Source organism: Belonocnema kinseyi, chromosome 4, assembly GCF_010883055.1.
Source record: "Belonocnema kinseyi isolate 2016_QV_RU_SX_M_011 chromosome 4, B_treatae_v1, whole genome shotgun sequence".
Taxonomy (NCBI): Eukaryota; Metazoa; Arthropoda; class Insecta; order Hymenoptera; family Cynipidae; genus Belonocnema; species Belonocnema kinseyi.
Window position 1 is genome coordinate 63,298,818 of NC_046660.1, and position 16,501 is coordinate 63,315,318.

At 26.2% G+C, this 16,501-nt stretch overlaps 1 protein-coding gene across 5 annotated transcripts in view; it reads right to left on the bottom strand.

Moving 5' to 3' along the window:
• Positions 1 to 16,501, bottom strand: part of LOC117171979 (SR-related and CTD-associated factor 4) — a 62,097-nt gene that overhangs the window by 4,442 nt on the left and 41,154 nt on the right. For all 5 annotated transcript variants that reach the window (XM_033359683.1, XM_033359681.1, XM_033359680.1 and 2 more), the window contains exon 12: positions 9,632 to 11,332. In XM_033359683.1, the coding sequence (XP_033215574.1) occupies positions 9,632 to 11,332 (1,701 nt within the window). The remainder of the gene's footprint in view (positions 1 to 9,631; positions 11,333 to 16,501) is intronic.

Below are 16,501 nucleotides of genomic sequence, written 5' to 3' on the forward strand. Positions count from 1 at the left end.
CGATCTTTGAACCATGAATTCTCAAAGTTTAGACATTTATTCCACCCGTTACTGAGATTCCAGGTTAATTACAGACTCGAAAAGCTTTGGAAAATGGTTCACAAGAAAAAATAGGCACGAAAAATCACGTTTTTTTTTTGTTTAAACTGCATTTTGGGATAATAAGAAAATTTTTTGAGGAATTTCATTGGCACCGTCGGAAAGAGGAGATCTTAAGCAATAAAAATATGTGTCTAAATTTTTTTTAGTGTCGAATAGTCTTAGTTATTGGCCGTTGAAAAGCAGTGTCCCGGTAGTGGCGTTTTAGCCGTTTAAGGGTTAATCAGATTAATTTCCAAATAAAACTAAGGAATATTCATTTGGAATAAGATACGTTAAAAAGAATAGTAATTTTCTAACTGCGATAGTTGAATCTTAAACCAGAAAGATAAATTTTCAACTAAAATAATGAATCTTTTACTACAATAATTGAATTTTTGACCAAAAAGAGGAATTTTCAACTAAAAAAAAATTATTTTTCAACCAAAAATTAAATTGTTAAATTTTTGGTTAAAAAAAAAGTTTAACCGAAGAAATGAAATTTGATCTGAAATTATTGAATATTAAACTGGAATAATAGTTATATTTTCAGTTTAAAAAACAAAATAATTTTAAACCAAACAAATAAACAAATTTTCAAAAAAAAAAATAAATATTCAGCAAAAAAATTTCTTTTCACTGAAAGAAAAAAGGAGTTTTCAATCAAATAGCGCATATTTCAACCACAGAAATTAATTTTTTATTAAAATGATTCTTTAACCAAAAAATTACTTTTTAACTAAAGATATGAACTTTCAAACAATTAATATTATTTCCAAACTGAAAGATGAATTTTCAACGAAATAGTTGAGTTTTCAATTTAGAAAATACCAATCTTCATCCAGATTGTTGAATTTTTCACTGAAAAATATGTCTAACGCAAAATTGAATAGCTAAACTTTGAGTTGAAAACATTGATTTTCAACGAAAAAAAAAAATTAATTTTCACTTAAAAAAGATCAATTCAAATTGGAATAAGTTACATTTTCAGTTGAAAACATTACTTTTCACAAAAAATAATAACTTTCAACAACAAAATAACGTTAAAAAATTGTTGTATTTTCAAACAAATTGATCAATTTTCAATCTTCAAATGCAATTGTTGAATTTAAAACCAGAGAGATAAATTTTCAATGGAAGTTACGAATCTTTAAATAGAATAATTGAATTTTTTACCTAACAGGTGCACTTTCAACCAAAAAGATTAATTTCTACCTAAATTAACGAATTTTCAACTAAAAAAAGATCATTCTTCAACCAAAAATTAAATATTAAAATTTTTAGTTACAAAATAAATATTCAACTAAAATTATACAATATTTAACTGGAAAAATAGCTACATTTTTAGTTTGGAAAAAACAACATTTTTAACAAAAAAGTTCAATTTTCGACAAAAAAAAATCTTTTTCAACAAAAGAAAAAACAAGTTTTCAATCAAATAGCTCATATTTTGCAAGGAAAAAGATAATTTTCTATTTTAAAAAATCGATTCTTTAACAAAATAGGTGTGGATTCTTAACGAAATAGTTGAATTTTCAATTACAAAATATCAATTTTCCTCTAAATGGTTGAATTTTAATCTAGAAACCATCATTTTTCAACTAAAAATTGATTTTCAATTCTCAAACAAAAAAAATTCAATTGAAATAATTAGTTTTCTACTAAACAGATTAACTTTTCAAATAAAATTATGAATCTTCAACTGGAATACTTGAACTTTATATAAAAAAGATGATTTTTTAATCATAAAGATTAATTTTCCACAAAAAAAAAAAGAAATTTTCCGCAAAACACATCAATTAAAAAAAAAAGCAGATTAATTTTCAAGTAAAAAATATAAGTTTTCAACCAAAAATAGAATAGTTAAATTTTCGGTTAAAAATCTAATTCTTAACCAAGAAAATACAATGAATTTTCAGCAAAGTAGTTACATTTTCTACTGGAATCGTTAAATTTGTTGTCAAAAAAATTGATTTTCAAAAATTAGTACTTCTACTCTAAAAAGTACTTGAAGTAATTTCTTTACCTAAAATTTGGAAGAAGGAACTTTCAAATTGTAAGAGATTTTTTACTTAGAACATCGATTTTTTAAATTCCTTTCTTCTAAATCCGAATGATTATTCTTTTTAAAAATTCCCGTTCCATGTGAAAAATTCCCTGTTCCAAGTAAAATTATATTTCTTCACGGAAACTACCTGTCCTCAAACAAAAACGATATTTATTTTCTAAAATTCTCTGTTCCTAGTCAGCAACATTACTTTCTAAATTGACTAAAATTATTGAAATAATGAAAACTTGAATTTTAATGCAATGCCTTGGAATCTTTTAAAATACACTAAAATATATCAGCCTATGAAAACCTTTAAACTACTGAAACAAATAATAAATTTCTGTCCTCTAAATCTAAAAAATTACAGTGCATTCATAAAATTGAAAGAGAATTAATAAAAGTCAAAAGAATTCTCAAGAATTTAGGATAAATTAATAAGAATTCAGGGTGAATTCTAAATCTCTTAAATCTTTAAAACCCTAAAAAATGCTTCACTTCTCATTATTAAATTCTTTAAAATCAACTAAAATATTATAAAATCCCGTCAAATTTTATGATGATACTTTCTGAAATCGTCGAAAATTTATTAAAAGACATTGAGAGTTTTAAAATCCATTAAAATCCTTGAAATCCTCGGAAATCTGATAAAATAACGTGAAATATTTTTAAATACTTTCCTTTAAATTATTGAAATCTATTAAAAACTTTTTGGAATCTTAATAAATACCCTGAAATATATTAAATACTTCAAGATAATTCAAAAACAGCTATAGACCTGCAATTAATACTGCTTAACCCACGAATTAATGTATTGAATAAAAAATGAGTAACGTGATTATTTCATTTGAAAAAAGTGGCTAATAAAAAATGTACGCTCAAAAATAAAAATATAAAATGGAAAATTTTTAAAGTAAAAACAGATTTTAAAATTACGATACTTCCTCTAAAAATTTATAAAATTCCCGGGCAAAAAATAAATGCACTGTTATTTCTTTACTTTTCCCAGTCAATGAAAATTTTCCCAGAAAATGCAGGAATTTTCAATTAATAAAATAAATTGTTCATAGTTAAATTTTCATTTAAAAATTAATGTTAAACCCAAAAGATGAATTTTCAACTAAAGGATATCATTTTCAATTACAATGTTTGCATTTTCCGGTTAAAAAACTTGCAAAAAAAAACGAAACTCTTTTTTTTTAAATAGTCACACTTTCAAACAAAGTGATGAATTTTTAACTAAAATGAACAATCTCTCAATTAAATAGTTGCATTTGAAACCGAAAACATGAATTTTTAACCAAAATGATGATTCCTTGACTAGAATCATTAAATTACCAACAAGTTTAATTTTCAGCCCAGAAGATTTATTTCTACCAAAAAAGTAAAAAATTTTAACTAAAAAAGATAATTTTTCAACTAAATATTGAATAGTTATATTTCGAGTGAAAAAAACTAATTTTCTACAATAAAGAAAGTAAAACAAACATTTTTAACAAAATTATTAAAGTGGCAATTGGAATAGTTCAATTGACGGTGAAAAAATTGAAAAAAATGAATAAATTAAATGAATATTTACTTGGAATACTTACATTTTCAACAAAATAGTGAAATTTTCAACTAAAAAAATTGATATTTTACCAAACTGATGAATTTTCAACTGAAATAGTTGCATCTTAAACCAAAAAGATGAATTTTTAACGTAGAAAAGTACTTTCCACGAAAACTTGAATTTTCAATAAAATACACGATTTTTAAAGTAAAAAAGAAACATTTTCAACCAAAAATTAAGTATTTAAATTTTCGGTTGAATACTAAATATTAAATTGAAACAGTTTCATTTTAAATGATAAATCTTCAACTGAAATGATTGAATTTTAATCCAAAATGATGAAATTTCAACAACGAAGATTATTTTCTAAAGAAAAAAAAATGAATTTGCTACTAAAAAAGATACTTTTTGAATGGAATAGTTCAATTTAAAATAAAAAAGGAGAAATTATAACTGAAATGATTATAATCTTTATCTAGATTTAATGAATTTTCAAGCAAGAATATTAATCTCTATACAAAAAACACGCAATTTCAACTAAAATAGATATTTTTTTAACAAGAAATTTAATAGAAAACATTTTAGTTAATAAAATGATATTCAACCATAGAGATGAATTTTCAACTAAAATTATAGAATATTCAATTGGAATAGTTACATTTTCAGTTTAAAACAAAATTCAACAAAAACCAAACAAACTTTTAACAAAATAATTCAAGTTTCAATGATATAGTTATATTTTCAACTGGAATAGTTAAATTTTCAGTAATAAACATTAATTTTCATGAATTTTTAACCAAAAAGATGAATTTTCAATGCCAATGGTGAATCTTTCAACCAAGTAATCAAATTTTTTGTTCGAAAAAAGATTAATTTTTAATGGAAAATGTAGTAGTTGTTATTAGAACCAAAAAAGATTTTAATTATTAATCAAAAACAGTTAAATCCAAGAAAGATGGAATTTCTACTAAAACAAATTAATTTTTTTATTCAAAAATCTAACTTTTTTTAAAAGTTGAAATTTCACCCAAAAAATATTTGAATTCATTTTTTAACAACAAAATATAAATTTTAAACAAAAAATAATTGTTCTGACAAATAGTGAAATTTTTAACAAAACAGTCAAATTTTCGAACAAAAAGTATGACTTTTTCACAAAATATTTTCATTTTCAGCCGAGCAGTAGCATTGTTAACCAAGAATGATGAAATCTCTCATAAAACAGATGAATTTTTAAATAGTTGTCTTTTCATCCAGAAAAAATTTCAATTCTCTTTTGAACACCAAAATATTAAATTTAAACAAAAAGTAGAATTTTGGAACAAAAAGTATGACTTTCTCACGAAATAGATTAATTTTCAAGCAAAACGCTGAATTTTTATCCAAGAAAGATGTAATTTAAAGGGTTTTTAAACAAAAAGAAAAATTTTCAAACGAAAAAAAAAATTGTTTTCATCCAAAAAAGATTTCAGTTGAATTATCAGCAACAAAATATGAAGTTTAAACAAAATTTTAATGTTCCACAAATAAGAGTTGAATATCCAACCAAAAAAAGACCAATTTTTAACCGAAAGCTTGGATTTTTATCCAAGAAGGATGAAATATCTTATAAAAAGTAAACAAATTTAAAATTACGCATTCTTAACAGAATGATATAATTAAAAAAGATAAAAATTCAAATGATTATTTTCAAAAACTGTCGATAGATTTATCTTCTAAAAATTCGTGAAAATCCCGGGCAAAAAATAAATTCAGCCATTTCCTGGATTTTTTCCAGTCTCATAAAAATTTCCTTGATATTCAGGGCTACCACAGACTAATGTACTTTAAAAAAAAAATGATAAAAGTGACTAATTTGAGATAAAAAGTGACTAATTTTGAACACATATATTTGATGGGATTTTCATTTCTTTTTTAAGATAAAATCTAAAATATCTTTTTTACATTTCTCTACTGTTTTCTGGGTTTATTCATTTCTTCTAGTGAGTGTCTTTTAAAAAAAGTGACTTATTGGGATAGTTAAACTGCAATGCGCCACCTGGCGACAAAAATTCGAACTAGAAATAATAGGTACGATTTTAAAGATGCCTTTGAAATTGTACATAAAAATGTTTTAAAGATTTTTGTCCGGGAGCTTAAACAGTTTATTGGATTATAAAAAAAGTATGTATCAGAAACAAACGCTTTTATATCAAATTTACATATACGGGGAAAAACAACACATTTTTTGATAGAAATATATTTCTGAAAAAAAAACAATTATTGTACTATTTATTGTGAATTTCGAAAGATTATAAACTTAAATGGACAACAACTATTTATTTTTATGACAAAATAGTTCAATTTTCTACCAACTGTTGAATTTTATACCAAATTGTTGAATTTTCTAGCCAAAAAGACGAATTTTCTTTAAACCTGTTAAATTTTCAACCCGTGAACATGAATTTTCAACAAAAAAGTTAATTTATAACCAATCAGTTATATATTTAACAAAATACTTAAATTTCTAGTTAAAAAATTACTTTTGAACAACAAAAACTTTTAATAAAAATTATGAATCTTCAGGAAAAAAAGAACTTTCAAGTAGTTTCGCTTTCAACCAAGAAATCAAAACATTTTTAATTTAAAAACATGAGTTTTCAACGATAAATTTATTAGTTGATATTTCAAAAAAAATCCATTTTATATAAAAAATACTTGGATTTAATTTATAAAAATCGAGTTTATACTAAAAACGACGAATTCTCAACAAAATACATACATTTTTTGCCAGATTTTTTAATTTTTGAGCTGGAACTGAATTTTTTACAAAATAAATGAATTTTAACCAAAAAAAGATTAATTTTATACCAAAAAAAGACAAACTTTTAACAAATTATCTCAATTTACAACTAAATACTTTCAACAATGACCGCGACGTTTATTATTCAGGTTATATCAGCGGTTGAATAAAAATTATTTTCTAGCTCAGACATATTCAGGAATTTAAAATATGCAAAGCAGTAGTTAATTAATTATTTAACACTGGTAGGACTGATTTTCAAAATCCTCTGACTTTTCTTTGACAAATTTTTCATTTGAAATCATTAATATTCAAATACCAGCATTTTAATCTTCTAAAATTTTTAACATAGAAAATTTTATACGCGGAATAAAACAGTGTTTCATATACAAATTAAACATTTTCACAAATTGCCAACGAATAAGTGTCATAGTTTACATTTTAATAAAAAAAAGAATGAAATTTATACAACAAAAGAAAAGAATTTTAAAACCAAAAGACGAATTTCCAACAAATAAAGATTTTTACTAAAAAAATAAATAAAATCTTATCTAAATTATTGAACCTTCAAACCAGCAGACAAATTTTCTTTACAAAAACTCAATTTTCAAACGAAAAAGAAGACTGTTCTACAAAAAATTTATTTTTCACGAAACTGATGCGTTTTTACGCAAAAAAAGAGGAAATTTCAAACAAATAAATAATTTTTTTACAAAAAAAAACGCGAATTTTTAACTAAAAATATCAATGTTACAAAATGCAAAAGTTCTATTTTCTGTTAAAAAATGAATTCTAAAAAAAAAGAAGTATTTTCCACTAAACAGTTAAATTTTAAACCAGAGATAAGACTTCATTAAAAAAATTTCACAATGCAGTTCAACATTTACAAAACGATTCAACGAAATGTTTAAAACAAATTAGTTGAATTATCAAGCAAAAAAGAATGATTTTTAACCAAAAAGTTGAATTTTCATTTAAAAAATTGAAAGGTTTTTTAGAACAGATGAATTTTCCACGATCAAACCATGAATTTTTTAACAAGAAATAATTTTCTAACAAAAAAATTAAATTTTCAATCAAAAAAGACGAATTTTTAATTTAAAAAAATGACTTTTTAACAAAAATGTCGAATTCTCTAGAAAACAGTTGCATTTTTATTTAAAAAAATATATAATTTATCGTAAAGCAAAAGAATTTTTTTTTAAAAGTTGAGTTATCATCCAAAAAAAGATTCCATTTAACTCAGTAACATCAAACATTGAACTTTTGTAACAAAAAATAAGTTTATACGAAAAAATTGAGTTTTAAATCGAAAAAGACGATTTTTTTTAACCAAAAAGGATGAGTTTTTAACAAGATAGTTAAATTCTCTACCAAACAGTTGCATTTTTATCAAAAAAAAAAAAAAAAAAAAAAAAAAAAAAAAAAAAAAAAAAAAAGATTTAGTTTCTGCTAAAGCAGGTAAACTTTGAAATAAAAAGACAAACTTAAAAAAAAAAAGTTAAATTTTCAATCGAAAAGTTAACAAGAAAATGCAATTTTTTATTAATTTAAATAAATTCTAAGATTCTCATCATGAATAAATTGTAAACCAAAACTGCAATAATTACATTTTAAGTTAAAAAATCAATTTTCAACAAAAAGAAAAACGAATTTTGAACTAAAAAAGGTCATCATTTTTAAATCAAAAATTGAATAAATAAATTTTGAGCTGAAAAATAATTGTTTAACCAAACAGATCAATTTTTAACTAAAATTATGGAATATTCAACTGGAACAATAGTTATATTTTTAGTTCAAAAGAATAATTTTTAACTAAACAAAAAAATCAAAAGACTTAAATTTGCGGCAAAAATTCCTTTTTATCCAAAGAAAAAAAAAACATGTTTTCAATCAAACTGCTTATTTTTCCACAAAATAATGTTTAACAACAAAGTAGAATTTTTAAGCAAGGAGAATAAACTTCAAAAGAGAATTTACTGATTTAACTCGAAACTTTTTTTGGATGAAAACTTAACTTCTTTTGTACTATAAAAATTCTTTTGCTTTACGATAAATTTCATATTTTTTGATGAAAATGCAACTATTTGCTAGAGAATTCAACAATTTTGTTAAAAAGTCATCCATTTTGGTTAAAAATTCGTCTTTTTTTTTTAAAAAAATTCAATTCTTTTATAGAAAATTACTTCTTGTTAAAAAAATCATAGTGTGATCAAAAGAATTGGACTAAAATCTTTTTCAACAGAAAATTCAATTATTTCTTTGATAATTTATCTTTTTGATTTAAAACTTTATCTTTTATAGAAAAAATTTCAATTTTTTGTATGAAAATGCGAGTTTTTTATTAAAATTCGTTCTTCTTTGCTTGATAATTCAACTAATTTGTTTAAAACATTGGGTTGAATCGCTTTTTTAAGAAACCACTTTTTTTGTTAAAAATTTATAAATTGAAAAGTTATCTCGTTGGTTAAAAGTTTAATTATCTTGTCAAAGATTAATCTTTTTTAATTGAAAATTCAACATCAGTTTCGTGACATTTTTTTTTTAACTGTCATGTTTTTCGTCTGAAACTTGAATTTTTGTAAAGAAAATTTGTCTTCTGGTTTGAAGGTTCAATAATTTAGATAAAATTTTATTTACTTTTTGAGTGAAAAATTTTTATTTGTTGGAAATTCGTCTTTTTATGTTAAAAATTTCAGTATTTTCTTAAAGAGTTATTTTTTAAAGCAGAAAAAAAATTTTTATTTGAAATAAATTAATACATCTGAAAATTTTTAAGTATATGAAACACTGTAATTCCTGAATATTTATGAGCTAGAAAATAATGTATATTCAACCGCTGATATAACCCGAACAATAAAAATATTGTCAAAAATTATATATTCTTAATTTCTCTTAAACTCTCCTAAATTCTGTCATATTCTCGGTTATCTAACCTGAACTTAAATTCTCGGAAATTTAAGAACTCTAACTCGAACTTTGATGCAAAACTTAAAATACACCTTTAAAATTGTACCCACTCTTTCTAATTCCAATTTTCGGCACCAGGTGGCGAAATGCTCGACCACCATTCCCAATAGTGTCATTGTCTTTATAGAAAAAAAAAACTGGACTAAAAAGTGACTTGAAAAAAATAAAGTGACTACAAGTTATTAGTAGATTCGAGACTCACCATGTGGACGCCCTCCCATTCCAGGTGGTGGTCCTCTAGGTCCAAATCCGTCAGGTCCCATCGGTGGTCCTCTAGGTCCTCTCGGTCCCATCATTGGTGGCGGTCCAAATCCAGGTTCCATCGGTGGCCCATGGAAGAAGTCTCCTCTCCGTCTCGGATCAAACTCCGGATGCTCATTCATATTCCTCCCCTCAAATCCATCCTGCATCCTCGGATCAAAACCACCGTCACGCTGCCGCATCTCAAACTCAAAACGCTCTCTGTCAAACTCGTCCACCGGATGTCTGCCTCTCATGTCCGGTCGTTCAAACTCCTCCCGCGGATTCGGTCCCAATCTGTGATCAAACTCCTCCGGACGCGGTCCTATCCTATTGTCAAACTCCTCCGGGAATCGTCCGCCATGCATCCGCGGATCAGGAAACTCCTCGACAGGCGGATGTCCCCTCATCGGCGGTCCAATTGACCCTCTTCTGCCAAAATTGGCTCTGCCGTCTCCTCGGTCCCCAGGTCCGCCACGCGGCGGGAAATCACGAGGATGATCCGCCGGCTCGGGACCACCACCGCCGCCGCCACCGACTCCTCTTGGAGGTCCTCGGAATTCCGGTCCCCTCGGGAAATCCGGTCTGTCCTGGGGGAATTTCGGCAGATCCATCAGAGGCGGAGGCAAGTCGTTGGCTCGTCGATTCGGCGGTCCGTCAATTCTCTCGCTGCTACGATTACGATTTCTGTCCATTCCATCATTGAGCGGCAGTGTTCCGTCCGCCAACTGACGAAGCCGATCGGCAAGACTCGGTTTCGCGTCCTTTTTCGGCGGCGCTTCCGATTCCGGACCACCACCACCACCACTGGGTGGATTAACAGGCTCCTGATGGCGCATCACATCCCGACTGTCTCGGTCACGATCACGTCTGTTATCATCCCTATCTCTGTCCCGATTATTATCTCTATTATCCCTATTATCTCTATTATCACGTCGTCTGTCGCGACCTCGATCCCTTCCTCTGCCTCTCTCTCTGCCGCGATCGTGTCGGTCGCCCTCACTCCTGTCGCGATTCCCTCGATCACGATCATCACGATCTCTTCTGTCGCGATTATCACGATTATCACGATTATCACGATTGTCGCGATTGTCACGATTGTCGCGATCCCGATCTCTCTCACGGAAATCGCGATTAGGCTCGTTCTCCATTCGGGAGTCTGGTCCTTTTCCAATCGCGGCTAGAAGCTGATCACTGAGACTTGGCAGTTTGTCTTTGGAACTGGTGTTTAATGTCTGGGGCATCACGTCTTCCATTTCCACGTCCATGTCGTCCGAAGGATGTTGATGTTGATGCTGATGTTGCTGCTGATGTTGATGCTGTTGCAGATGCATCATTGGAGGTCCAACGCCAAAGGGCGGGCGCATCATCGGCATATTTGCTAGATTCGATTCCGAGTTTGGAGGTGGAACATTGTGTGGTGGGACGTTGGGCGGCATACCAGTTGAATTTGGTTTGTCGGATGGAGCGACAGGCGCGGGTAGTGGAATCTGAGTTATCAGACCAACTCCGGCTCCGAAGGGTGAATTCACCTGGGAGCCCATCATCGTCTGCATCATGCCTGGAGGACCGAGAAGACCCTGCATATTTGGTGGTGGAACTCCAATCGGGACATTTGGCATCAAACCCATTGGACCCATTGGGCCCATCGGACCCAACATACCTGTAATCAATATTTTATTATCGGATTTTTTTTCAAAAAGTGGACCAAAAATCATATGGCACTAATCACAGTACCTATTGTCGTCAAAAAAGGTGAATAGGTGACATTTTTTTCTAAAATAGCTGGCAAATAGGTGATAAAAAGAGTTAAAATAAGACAAAAAACACGTTGTAATTTTTTGTAAACCGGGAGATGACGGGAAATTTTTTTCTTCTATTAAAACGGCCACCCTGAAAAATGGAGTATTTACATTTCCACTGAGAACTAATTTTCAATTAAAAAAAACAAAAAACTATTTTTTTACAAGTACGTTCAATTTTTTACCTCTAAGTTAAATCCATTACCAAATGGTCAAATTTTCAAGCAAAAAAGATAAATAGTCTGCACTTTTAAACCATAAAAGTGCAATTTTTAACTAAAAAAATCAGTAGATGAATTTCTACCAAGAAAAATTAATTTTCATTTAAAAACAGAGCAATAAAAACAACTTTTCTACAAAAAATTGAATTTTATACCAAATAGTTGAACTTTATACCAAATTTTTTAATTTTCAGTCAAGAATGAAAAATAATGTGAACCAAATTGTTGAACTTTCAACAAAAAATATTAATGTTTATCAAAAAATGTTATAGTTGATCTTTCCACAATAAAATTTTAATTAATGACAAAAAATATTTTGTTGAATTTTCAAGCCAAAAAGCCTAATTCTCTATAAAACATTTTAATTTTAAAAACGAGAACATGAAATAACAACAAAAAAGTTTATTTACAATTAATAAGTTGACTTTTTTAACAAATTATTTGAATTTGCAGTTAAAAAAAAAACACATTTTTTCAACAAAGAGAATTGTTAATTTTATTTTTTAACCAAAAACAAACTTACTTACTTCAACCAAGTAGTGGAATTTTTAATAAATCATTTTTTTGGTTCAAATTTCTAGTTTTAGGTTACAAATTCTACTATTTAGTTAAAAATTTAATTATTTTGTTGAAAATTAAAGTGTTATGTAAAAAACCAATCGTTTTTTGGTCGAATATTTATATTGTTTGGTTGAAAATTTATCTTTTTTTTTTGAAAATTGATTCCTTTTATTTGAAAAGTCTATTATTTTATATTTGTTTAGGAAATAATCTCTTTTAATTAAAAAACATACTTTTTGTGAAAATTCAACGATTTTTGTGAAAAAATCTTTTTTTTTTTGGTCGAAAATTTATACTTCTGTAGAAAATTAATATTTTTTGGTTGAAAATTTATCATTTGGTGGAAAAATCTTTTTTTTCTAGTTGTTACAAATTCACCATTTATGTTAGAGAGTTAATAATATTTATTGAAGTCTAATATTATATTTTTGGTGTATAGTTCAAAACTCCACAAATTCGTTGATAGTTTAATTATTTTAATGAAAATTTCACTAGTTTCATCAAAAGTCACCTTTTTTTGTTAAAAATTAATCTCTTGATTCCAAAAATCTATTATATGGTTTAAAAATGATCTTTTTTGAGTGAAAGTTAGTTCTTTTGGTAAAAAACAAAACAAAAAAAGTACTATATTTCAGTTACAGAATTAATCTGAATTCAACTATTTTGTTAAAAAGACATCTTTTTTTGTCGAAAATTCATCCTTTTTGGATTGAAATTTATCTTTTACTTAAAAAATCGTCTTTTTGGGTGGCAAATTCAACTATTTGCTAAAAAAAATCATCTTTTGGCTAAAAATTTATCTCTTGGTTAGAAATTCTACTACTTGGTTGAAACTTCAACTATTTTCTTAAAATGTAATCATTTTTTATCAAAATTTCACCTGATTTGTTCAACACTTGTATTCTTGGATAGAACATCCATCCTTTTGGTGTAAAAATCCTCATTTGTTAGAAAAGTCATATTTTTAGTTGAAAATTCGTCTTCCTTGCTTCAAAATTAAACTGGCTTGTAAAATATTCATATTTTCAATTTAAAAATTTAAAATAATGTTTGAAAATGCAACTCTTCCTGGTTGAAGTTTAATCTCCACCGTTTGAAAATTCGATCATTTGGAACAAAAATTCCCTGACGAGTGTCAGGTTTTTTTCCAGATATCTCAAATGTTTCCAGGTATAATTTTTCATAGTTCAGGCCTCGCAGTCCTTATGGGATAAAATATAGAGAGCAAAGGGTACTTTTTGTCACGTTTATAGGGTACTTTTTCCCCACTAAAATTCTATAAAAATCAGAATATATCGCAACAATTCAATTTATATTCAAAATAATTCAAATTAATTGGAAAAAATGTTAAAAAATCAACAAAATTCCATTGATTTCCGTAAAATTGGAATTAATTTAGAGGAATTTTAGGTAAACGAGAAAAATGTTATGAAATGCATAAGAATTCAAAGTGATAAAAAAAATTCAAATGAATTTAAAACAATTTAAAAATATGCAAAAACTTGATTGATTTCAGTAACTTTGAAATAAGCTTAAAAATATTCAAGGGAATTCAAAGAATTTGATGAAATGCCTAAGATTTCAAGGTGAGGTTAATAAACTTACTCAAAAAAATTTACTGAATTAAATAGAATTGAGTGAATTTAGAAGGATTCAAGTAAATTAAAAAATTCAAGATAATTTCAACAGAATTCAAATGAATTGAATCAGTTGAAAAAAATTAAAATTCAACAAAAAATAACGTATTTTTTTTTAGCGAATAGTTCAATTTTCAACCTCAGTGATGAATTTTCAACTAAAATTACAAATCTTTAACTGGAATAGTTGAATTTAAAAAAAAACCAATGAGGCTTCAACTGAAATAGTCGAATTTACAACAATAAAAAAACATTAATTTATATTGAAAGAGATAAATTGTTAGACAAAACTTAAATATTTAAATTTTAAGTCAAAAAAAATAATTTTCAACCAAACAGATAAATTTTCAACTAAAACTATGGATTATTCAGTCGAAAGAAGTTAAGTTTTCAGTTTAAAAAATTACTTTTCACAAAAAAAAGTAATTAAAAAAAATGATAAATTTTCAACTAAAATTGTAAATCTTCAATTCGAATAGTTGAATTTTAAAACAGAAATCTGAATTCTCAACTGAAATGGTGAATCTTTCAACTAGAATAGTTAAATTTTTGACCGACTAGATGAATTTTCAAACATTAGGATTATTTAATTTGTACCAAAAAAGATGAATTTTCAAATAAGAAAGATCATTTCCAACAAAAAATTGAAGAAATAAATTTATAGAAAAATAATGGATGTTACACCCAAAGGATGAATTTTTAACCAAAATTATTGAATATTCAACAGGAATAATAATTAAATTTTCAGTTTAAAAAACAAAATAATTTTAAACCACAGAATAATGCAAATTTCAACAAAAAAGTTAAATATTCGGCAAAAGAAATTCATTTCCACCCAAAAAAACTAAATAAAAAAGTTTTCAAATAGCTCATATTTCAGCCATAGAAATTAATTTTCAATTAAACTGATGAGTCTTCAACTAAAATGATCAATATTTAACTGGAATACTTGAATTTTTAACCGAAAAGGAGAACTTTTTAACAAAAAGATTACCTTGCAAAGAAAAAGATAATTTTCTACCCAAAAATCGACTTTTTAAACCAATATGTGTTTTTTCACGAAATAGTTAAATATTCAATTAAAAACACAAATTTTTATCCAAATTGTTGAATCTTGAATGAGAAAAGATTAATTTTAAACCAAAATGGACAGTTCAGTTTTCATTTGACGGGATTAATTTACAACCACACTGATGAATTTTCAGCCATAAAGATTAATTTTCGACAAAAAGGCGAATTTTTCACAAAGTTCATAAATTTTCGGACTAATTTCATTAAAAATAAAAAGTATAAATTTTTAACCAAATAGTTGAATTTTCATCAAAGAAAGATACATTTTTAACAAAAAATAGAATGGTTAATTTTTCTGTTAATAATCTAATTCTTAACAAAAAAAAAAAAAACGGACTTTTAGAAAATCCTACACATTAAAAAAAATCCCTTAAAAATTGAATTTATAAATAACAATATAACACTTATTATTTATAGCACAAATTTAGATTTTTGCAGATTTCATAGAAAAAATTAATCATTTTTTTAAGAATTGTGAAAAACTTCAAAAGAATAAATTTTTTTTAAAGATTTTTGGGAAAATTGAAAATGATTTTTCACTTTGACAAATTATTGTAGCAGAAAGTTTAAGAAGATTTTAAGAGATTAAAAAAATTAACAAAGAAGAACCTGGAAGATTTTAAAGATTTTATTTAATTTGCTGGATTTTCAAAAATTCTAGGAAAATTTCGATTAATTTTAAAATATATTTAGAAGTTCTAAAAAAAAATGTCAACACACTTCTGATTGAATTACTTTAAATAATTTCCATTTTTTAATTAATTTTCAATCTTTTCAAAACTTCTAAATATCTCCTAAAATTACACAAATTTTTTCCACAAATTTTAAGTATTCAATTGTTGTTTATACGTCAAAATTTAACAATTTCAATGACAAATTAAACATTTTAAAATAGAACAATAAGATTGTAAATTTCAAATTAAATGGTTTAACAATTAAATAATTTACATTCAAACAATATTTTCAATTTAATGAAAACCTTTAATTACGAATATATTATTATGGAGTTATTTTCAAGTTGAAAAAAAGTAAAACGCACGTTTACATTTTTTAATGGCTAAAAAAATTAATATAAATAATATATTAATAAATTTAATATAAAAAATAATATAAAAGAAGACCTGAAAGTCTAAATTCAAAATATATTATTGATAAATCATGAAAATTTTTATTTAAAAATAAAATTATCGGAATAAATGATATATTAATTTCAATTCTTATCAAGACTTTCGGATTGAAACAGTTAAAGATACATTTAAAAAATTATTTATTTATTTATATTTACTGCACTTTAATTAATTTAAAAACTGTTAAAATCGGTACACTGCCGGTACACTGCTTTTCAACGGCCAAATAACTAAGACTATTCGACACTAGAAAAAGATGAGACACATATATTTTTACAGCTTAAGATCTCCTCTTTCCGACGGTGCCAATCAAATTCCTCAAAAAATTTTCTTATTATCCCAAAATGCAGTTTAAACAAAAAAAAACGTGATTTTTCGTGCCTATTTTTTTTGTGAACCATTTTCCAAAGCTT